We start from the raw sequence: 9,771 nt of genomic DNA, 5'->3' as shown, positions 1-9,771 counted from the left end.
ACCAATTTGAAAATTCATGAGTGTTTTCGAGGCATGGGGGGAGATTTTGGTCCTATATAAATGTTGTAGTTTTCTCTATAAAATCAAACACTTCTACTTTTACAATTATTAATCCTTAAAAACAATCTAACTTCACAACCCTTAACTCTTAAACACAATTTATCATCACAACCCTTAAACACAAATATGAAATCATGTCAAAGTGATAATGGTTCTGTGTATGTTAAAAGCGGCGGTTCATTCCAGGCGATAAATGATGCCATAGAGTATATGTGGTTAGCAGCCCTCACATGTATATTACATTTGTTTTCGCCAATAACACATTTGGTTTGGTTAAACGTGTTGCGAAAAAGTTAAGTTTACGTAGTCCTTTAGGTTATTTCATAAAAATGATTCCAGTTCCAGTTGTTTGTTATTTGAGCCAGGAGACGACGACTAGGGGTGTAAATGATGCGAGTCGAGCTCGAGTATCAATATACTCGACTCGAACTCGATAGTCATTTCTCAAGCTCGAACTCGACTCGAAAGCTCACGGGTAATTAAAAACTAAACTCGACTCGAACTCAATTTTTTAAACTCGAACTCGAGCTCGAACTGCAACTCGAATCAAACTCGAACTCAAACTCGAACCAAGCTCACCCATTGAAATTTATGAAATTTTAGAGTCTTCTTATAAATTTTAAGACTTACAGGTGTTCTCTTAGTTTTTATAAAACTAAAGGGATCCACTTGAAACTTTATTATCAAAAAGATAAAGTTAGAAATTTCATTCACCTCCGTCTCTTTTTATAACATATTTCTCCCTTCCTTTACTATCTCTTTTCCAACGGGACAATTTCACCAACATTTTTATAGTTTTTTTTTGTCTTTTTTTTAATTGTGATTTTAATAAAAAATAATTGATTAGTTTTTATAATTAAAAAATACATAATTTTGTTCAAATATCTAAAAATATAAGACATTTTTATTATTTACATTTTTACAAATTTTATTATAAAAACTGATTATATTTTAAAACCAATTATATATATAATAATCGAGTATCTCACGAGTTTTTTGAGTCGAGTATTTGGTAGTTTGACTCGACTTGTTAATATGTCGAGTCGAGCTCGAGTTTCAGCCGAGCCTTATTCGAGTCGAGTGTTGACCGAGCTTTGACCGAGTCGATCTCGAGTAGCTCGCGAGTTGTCTCGTATCGTTTACACCCCTAACGACGACGATGTGGTGATGTTCCAAAACTTTGTTCACCAAAGTTTACCGAAAAATACTCATATGGTTAGCTTCGTTTTTCGAGTTCTTTACAATTTTCGAATGGTTTTTGGACCTGAACCTTAAATGAGAAATGAGACTCAATACTTGATGGTTTTCATTTATTCTTGTTCTTATGGTTGAGGAAAATCATCTTCTAGAGTTTTAGAAAAAAGAATCAACGAAAACGGGCCAAAAACGAGGCCAAATGACCTGAAGAAGTTGCTACCTTCGACAGCCCTATGTTGGGTCAAAAACACGGATCCGGGTCAAACGGGTGCAGTTCTCAGGTCTAACTTGGATCCGGTTAAGATGAAGATTGCATTTAATGCTATATGGGACGAGAGCTTTAGAGTTATTGTATCATGTATGCACGATGTTTTAGTTTACATACATGATACAATATATTAATGTTAGAGTTATTGTATAATGTATGCACGATGTTTTAGTTTACATACATGATACAATATATTTTACATGTATGTTATTTTATTATCAGTTGCATATTATGTGTTTATTTTGTTTTCAAATAACTCTAACATGATATTTCATATCAAAGTTTTATGATTAGTTTTAACAGGTGGACATTTGACCAGTAAATCACATGATAAGTGGCACGACCCCATAATAGGCGTCCAGACAGGTGCAGGTCGAATAACCCAGTGAATGCGGTGACTAAATGACCCATACCCGATAGACAGTTTATGAGATATCTTTTGTTTCAATGTTGCATGGTTTTTAGAAAATGCATATTATTTGGTACAAAGCTTACAAGTTGGTATGAATGACGTGAAATTATTTTATTCACACAAACCATAAAACTCACTGAGCTTTATAAGCTGACTATAGTATGCATTTCCGAGACAGGAGGTTTCAAGTTGGACAAAGAAAAAAGGCACACATAGAGACTTGCCTAGTCCATTTTAGCAAAATTGTGCTCGATTTCATATGTGGCAATTTCCCCAAGATCTTTTTGTTAGTTGGGGAAGAATCCATCCGACTCGGATTTTTTGAGGAACGTATCGAGAGAGAATTTGATTTAATTAGACAATGTGTGGTAGTTCAATATTCATGTTCAAATATCTATGACAAATAAATTTGTAACGCAATCCGGTATGGGACGGGTTAGCATTTAAGTTAAATATTTATAATTCTAAAGTCTTCCACTCTTGCTATGTTTTTTTCATCCACGGTCGGGAATGAAATTTTCCTTGCAATTGTCGACCAACAAAACCCTCCTTACTGCATCATCTTCGTATTATGTTTTTGCAATGAAATCATGAGCTTTGCAGTCAACAAACAGTGTAGCTTATATAACGATCTATTTTTATGACGTAAATGAAACGACTTTGTGGAGAGATTATCAGAAAGATGATATGTGAAAATGGATTGCAAAAAGGAAGAAAAGGGATGTTGCGTAAAAAGTACGATGACAAATTAGATCGAAAATAAAAACATAAAAATGTCGTTTATGCAACTATAAAAAGATTGATGTTGTCAGGGGAGGGACTAAATCAAAATAAAATGGGTATCACAATTTATTTTATAAACGAAGTTGATAAACGAGAAAAAAACCATAATACCAGAATCCAAAGAATGGACACTATAATTTACTTTTTTTATTAACTTGGATATCCAACCCGCTATGTAAGCCGACTAATCTCAGGGCGACCACCTGTTTTGTAGATAACCCGGAGTCATCGCATTTGAACCTCCGTGGTCACAAAAGGATTTTTATTCCTCACTGAATTTGAACATGAGACCTCCTTGTACTTTTGACCTTTGGAGCCAAGCTCAAACCAATCAGGCACCACCCTTGTGGTTTAATTTACTTTTTTTCATAATAAATAGATTAAGTTAGAATAGATAACGACTTTTGGTCCCTGTGTATGAGAATGTCGTTTATGGTGTATCGAGAGTCAACCAGTTCCAGTATGTAGCCATTTTAGGCCACTCTCGATCGATTCTAACATGTTTTCTTCAACTATTTTTGCAGCGGGGTCCTTATAACATGCTATATTAATGTTTAAACATGCTTAATTCATAGTATTTCTTGCATCAATTTCGTTGATCATGACATAAACATTCAAATTAACAATTTATATCATCATATAGAGTCTCATTATATATTACAACATTAAACCAAAAAAAATAAATTATTTAAGTTTTTTCCTTCCCGCCAAAGAGAAAAGCAAAGAAGTTACATATAAGTCCACCAAGATTTAAGTTCTTACACTTTACGTCCTTTTATTTTTGCTTCCTAGCAACAAGGAGAAATAGAACAGAATCCTGAAAAAGAATCCCCAAGCCACTGTCACCCACAGGCAACTCCATTTGCTCAGATCGGTAATCCCTTGTTGTTTCAGTATATCGACGCCGGTGGTCAGACAAGTGCTGCCGCTGATATTTACTCCCAATGATCCGCTCATGCTTTGTAGCAGTTTCACTTTCACGGCGTTATCCACGGCGGCGAGAGGGCTGTTGTCGAAGATCTGAGTTCCTCGAACGAAACATTTGACGGGATCGTCGAATTCGTTTTGTAGAACAGCTTCGTAAGGGTATTTCACCAGAGACATGTAGTGAAACCAAATCCAGTAACCGGGGATTCGATCACGAGTGATGAAGAATCCACTGAAGAGAAGGAAGTAAGCTAGAATCGCGACGACAATGGTGTAACCGAGCATGACGTGAGGGACGATGCCGGAGAGAAATGTGACGAATGAGCTGCCTGCCCAGAATGAGGCCAGTATTACAAAGAAGTAGAAGAGGAAACCAGAAACACCGCCGGCGAGTCCCACCGCCCAGAAAGTGATGGCGGCGAATGCGAGTGAGAGGAAAATGAGAGATGGGATAGCGACGAGTGAGTGGGAAAGTACGTATGAAGATCGCCGGTAAGCGTTGTAGGCGGTTTCTCTCATGAAAATGTAACGTTCTTGGAGGAAGACCGGCAAGGCGTCGGCGCAGGTGTAGAATGTTGTGGACATGGCGAACGCGAAGAACCCTAATCGTTCTTGAACGCCTCTTGGGGAACTATCGAGGTTCCAGAACACGGTGGCTAATATGAAACCGGTAACTGTTACCGCCGCCAATCGGATACCGAATAGCTCCGGCATTCTCCGTGAATTGGTGAAAGATCGTTTCGATAAAACCGCCATTTCCATCCACATTGGATTGGCAAATGTTGGCACCATAGAGGTTGGGTTATTGCCGTTGTTGGCGCCGGCGCCGGAGACTAATTTCCCTCTCGATATGCTTGCGCTGATTGCTTCTTTGAGGGTTAAGCCATGGGTGGGGGTTTCGTTGCCGGTGGTTGTGGTGTTGTGAGATCGCTTCAGGTTTTGCCATGTTTTGTTGAATTCGACTAGGCTTCTGGTTCCTCCGGGAGTACCTTCGAGTTCTCTGATCAAATCGAGTGCGAACTCCGTCCGGTTCTCCTTATCGGGAATCGGATGGCCAAAATCGGAGAAGAATAACGGGAGATCCGACGGAGATCCATTGTAGACGGTCTGTCCACGGGAAAGAAACAAAAGGCGGTCGAGTAGTCCGAGAAGACGGTAGCTCGGCTGGTGTACGGACATTATCACAATGCTGCCGCTCTGTGCAATCCGTTGCAAAACCTTCACCACCATGTAAGCACTGGTTGAATCAAGCCCTGACGTCGGTTCGTCCAGAAACAGGATAATCGGATCGTGAATGATATCGATTCCGATCGAGACTCGCCGGCGTTCTCCGCCTGAAACTCCTCTGTGACCTTCATCGCCTATGACCGTTTTGGCGGCGTTTCGAAGCCCTAATTGATCGATGAGAGCTTGCACTCTCAGCTTCTTTTTAGATTTCGAGAATGTTCGAGGGAGGCGGAACTCGGCGGCGAACATCAAAGTTTCTTCGACGGTTAACATCGGAAATAAGAGATCATCCTGCATCACGTAAGCTGAAATCACCTTCAGCAATCTGGATTCCAATTGTTCGCCGTTCAACGTCACCGTTCCTTTCAAGCTTCCTTTTGCGATCCGATTCGCCAAAGCATCGATCAAAGTTGATTTTCCAGATCCACTAGCACCTAGCACCGCCATTAACTCGCCGTCCCTGGCTTGACCGGAGATATCATTCAACAAAACCTTACTCCTCGAAAACATATTCTCTCTTCCAACCGGATCCATCGACGAACCACCTAACCTCTCCCGTTGACCAAATAAAGCCGGAACCGCCATCTTCCTTTTAAGTTTCACACTGTACGTCAGATTATCGAACTTCAAAACAAACGGTAACGATCTAGGCTCGCTGCTAGTTTCGCTCATCTCCAAAACACGATGAGCCGGCGTCTCTTCACTATTCGCCTCCTTCCTTATGTCTCCGACGTACTTGAGAAGCTCTCCGAGAGACCGAGAAGCCGCAACTTGTCCCCGTTCATAAAACGACCCCATACTATCCACCACGTTCTCCGCCACTATACGAGGCATGGTTCGACAGCCACCGTCACTCTGGCGATCGGAAAACGGATACGAGATGAAAATGTGGAAGAAGGAAGAAGGAAGAAGTTGTTCGGAGAAATTTGAGAGTCCATGGAGAAGAAGAGTGTGTGTTTATGGTGGTGAGTAGAGGGAGGGTGGTGACCAACGTCGCCTAATATGAAAAGTTTACACGTCTTAAAAAATAGAAACTGGACACGTGGACGTTATTCATGGTGGAACATATTTACATGTTTAAATAAATTAAATATTTTATTTGAATAATATTATTATTTTTTAAGGAAAATCTCATACCAGAACTACGTCCATCACTTTTTTACTACATAAACTTGCATTTGGACCTTTTAATTATATTTATTAATAAAAAGCATTTAATAATTTGTAAAAAAATAAGAATAAATGTTTTTTCTGTTTGGAAATTAGGTGCGGAAGGTAAACTACTATTGCATTTGCATGGTCAAATGGACAATATTTTTTAGTCAACGGTGGATATAGAATAATTTTCAAAATGATGAAGGATTTGTAATGCATAAGAAATAACTTCATGAAATTCTCGGTTTTTCGCTATTTTTTTATTTTTAAAATCCTCGTTCAATAAAGTAACCGAGACATACCCGATTAATTTTTGATAACCGTTGTTAGCGGCTAAGTTGAGTTTGTTGCGGGCATATTTAGTTTATATTGAATGTTAAACAAAGGCAAATTAGAATATGGAAAATCAATTTTGGAAGCGTGTCAAGGATCAAGTCAGGCCCGAGTTGGTCTCGTGTGGCCCATGCGATCATACACGACATCAAAATCCAATGTGAAATCAAGTTTTCATTTATTATTAGTTTTGGATTTAATAATTTGATAATTGGGTAACTGTAATACCCCTCAAACATAAGGGACGGGTTAATCTCTGTTCGGATACAACTTTCAACACATCTAGTGTTGCATGACCTATCACTATCCCTATCGTGTACGCGACATCGCGTTCTGGATCGCTTTTGATTTATGAGGTATCAAGAGTCAACCAACGAATAATTAGACTTTAATAGTGGGTGAGTAATGATTTAACCAACAATTCATGCTTTAATCGTGGATTTCATCTTCTATTTTCAACAACATAGATAACACTCAAAATGGTTGAATTAGCGGCCTTTTGGCCTCTGTCTCGATCCCATTATCACGTTACTCACATCCTTGACTACGTATGCTATAGACTGATAAAAAACAGTACGAGTTTGGCGTCTAATTGTACCTTTAATTCTTCCTCAAGCTTGCAACGACTTTCCTACCTTTATCCTCCTTCCGTTCACGTCCAAAAGCTCGGGCTTTCTCATTGTTCTTTTTCTAGGGTTTTACTTATGTTACTGAAGAGAATAAAATGTGATTCTCTTAAATTGATCGCAAACTCACTATAAGTTATTCTTATACAATGTTGTCGAACTAAGTAGGGGTGAATAATAACGCGAACAACCCGATCAACCATCCAACCCAACCGAAAATAACCCAATACGAAACCATCCGATGTGTAATCGAGTTGTAAAAGACTCAAATCATAGGTATTGATTTGTAATCGGGTTACGATCATTTGACCCTATCCCAAGTCTCTCTCTCTCTCTCTCTCTATTATATATATATAGGGGCTTAATCAAATGAGAACTAAATTGTTTGTGGTAACTGTGAGAACCAATCTCAACCATATATTAAAAAAATCAATGGGTAAGATTAAGAAAGAATCTTAATTATTCTATTTCTATAAATAAATATTGTCATTTAATGATATTATATGAATAAGGGCAAGATGGTCATTTTTGTATTTTATTTTATTGAGCCCGCGCTCAAATCCGTTAATATTCTCGTTCAATTCTAATCCAAATATGGTGAAGATACTTTCCTATCGCAAGAGTAATCGCAAATGCAAGTATATACATAAACGATGGAGGATGACGAAGGAATAGGTATAATCGATTTATGTTCTTCATTTTCAATATGAATAATACAGTAACCCTTGTTTCTGTAATGTGGAATGGTACAGGAAGAAGGAGCGATAGGTTAAAGGCGAAGTCGATGTTTAAGTTCTCAAATAAAGAAAACCAACCCATTGACCTAGACGACGATGTTGAAGACGATGTTGATATTATAGCTATCAAAAAAACAGATATCATCTTATTACATTCCCTAACACGATTTTAGGTTTAAATCATCAGTTTTAGGTTGGAATGGTGTGATACATTGTGATAACATTTAGCATTTGTCATAATATTTGTCTAGACAGAAAATGGTGTGCTAAATTGTGTTTAGGTTCTTAATTTCTTGCAAAACATGGCTTTGTATTCATGATCAAGTTAAAACTTTTGTAGTTTCAGGACAATTTGGTTGAGAGTTGGATTGTATGATAGTAACTTTTGAAGTAATTTTTTTAGCGTGATTGAAATGTTTGGGGCACCATTTGTTGTGCTACATTCTAATTAGAATCATACACTTTGTTTAAGAAAACCGCCTTACCTCTCCAGCAAATAAGCGTGGTCTCAATCCAAGAGCAGAACAGGGAGCATCAAGAAGGACTTGGTCAAAACTGTTTGGATGAGAACCCTTCACATTTATCCACCCTGCCACCTGTTGATTGGTTTCTCCCAGGCCCATTTTTCATTCTTCTATTTTTTTTCTTAGCTCAGCTTTACTTCTGTAATGACCTCCATTCATTTGTTCTTCATCTGGAACATTAGCTTTCTCTAAAATGGGTAATGTATCTACAGGAGAAACAACATCACATAAGATGATCTGAATTAGATGTAAAGCATATGTTTAATGCAAATATAATGTATAAAACAACATACTGGAAGCAATATCATACATTGTAATTATAATCACACATAAATATTTGTATTTCTTGATACAAATATAATGTGTTTTGACATGAAACCACAGTTGTAATACATGAGAACTTTGTTGGTACCACATGAAACCANAGTTGTAATACATGAGAACTTTGTTGGTACCACATGAAACCACAGTTGTAATACATAAGAACTGTTGTACCAACAACTTATGATCATCTGTGTAACATGTTTGTGGTACCATGTGGTGTGGTACATTGTGRTATGTAACCAATTAGAACTACTTGTGCATGGTAATGTATCACATGAAACAAAACAGTTATTGGTACCACATGAAACCACATCTATAATACATGAGAACTGTGCTACCGATTGTTGCCTGAGAAAACACAAACACTGTTAGGGTACCACAATGTATCACACCACAAGTGCAACTTGCTCAACCCCTTGTGCTTCATTTTGTTGAATACTGACCACTCTTCAGGTGCAACTCTTTGCTTTTGTCAATTGCCACTTTATTTTTCATGGATTCTTCTCTGTGTTGACCACCTAATGCCATTACTTACCGGGTGTCAGCCATATTATCAGTCAAATGAAATGGTCCAGAAAAATAATGAAAAGCCACATGCGAGTAGTTATTATGAAATATTTAAGCAGTTAATGGTCGATTGCAGAAAATGCTGTCAGGACCTTGATTTGCAGCCGCAGTTATCGTGGTGGTATAGCGATAAAAAAAAGTAGGTTCATAAATTAAATACCACAGGGTACCACAAACATATTACAAAGCTGAACAACTAATACATATACAAAGTAAGTACACTAAACGTTGTGATGATAATAAATTTGGATAACACACTGTGATACAAATGAGGTTGAACACAGTATACAAAGATGGATGAGAAAAAAACCTGGATTTATATCATTCTGAATATCATTGTATAATTTTGGAATGTAAATCAATATTAATTATATATTATGAAACGCTTCTAATTTAAAAATTAAAGTTTAATTTTAATTTARGAATTGACTGAAATGCCCTTTTAAATTTGTTTAAATGTAATAATTAATGTATTAAAATGATTGGTTGATATTGGTTCTCACAGTTACCACAAACAACTCAGTTCTCCCTTGAATGGGCCCATATATATATATGGGCCTAATCAAATGAGAACTAATTAGTTTGTGGTAACCGTGAGAACCAATATTAACCACAAATCAATAGATAAATT

The 9,771-nt window shown here is 37.5% G+C and overlaps 1 protein-coding gene across 1 annotated transcript; it reads right to left on the bottom strand.

Moving 5' to 3' along the window:
* Positions 1-3,446: 3,446 nt before the first annotated feature.
* On the bottom strand, positions 3,447-5,708 carry LOC112525955 (ABC transporter G family member 6-like). The gene has a single exon (XM_025136290.1). It carries the CDS (start codon positions 5,706-5,708, stop codon positions 3,486-3,488), a length of 2,223 nt encoding a protein of 740 aa, XP_024992058.1. The 3' UTR covers positions 3,447-3,485.
* Positions 5,709-9,771: the final 4,063 nt, after the last annotated feature.

This window comes from Cynara cardunculus, assembly GCF_001531365.2.
Source record: "Cynara cardunculus var. scolymus isolate 2C chromosome LG 13, CcrdV1, whole genome shotgun sequence".
In the NCBI taxonomy this organism is placed as follows: Eukaryota; Viridiplantae; Streptophyta; class Magnoliopsida; order Asterales; family Asteraceae; genus Cynara; species Cynara cardunculus.
This window is presented reverse-complemented; position numbering and strand designations above follow the sequence as displayed.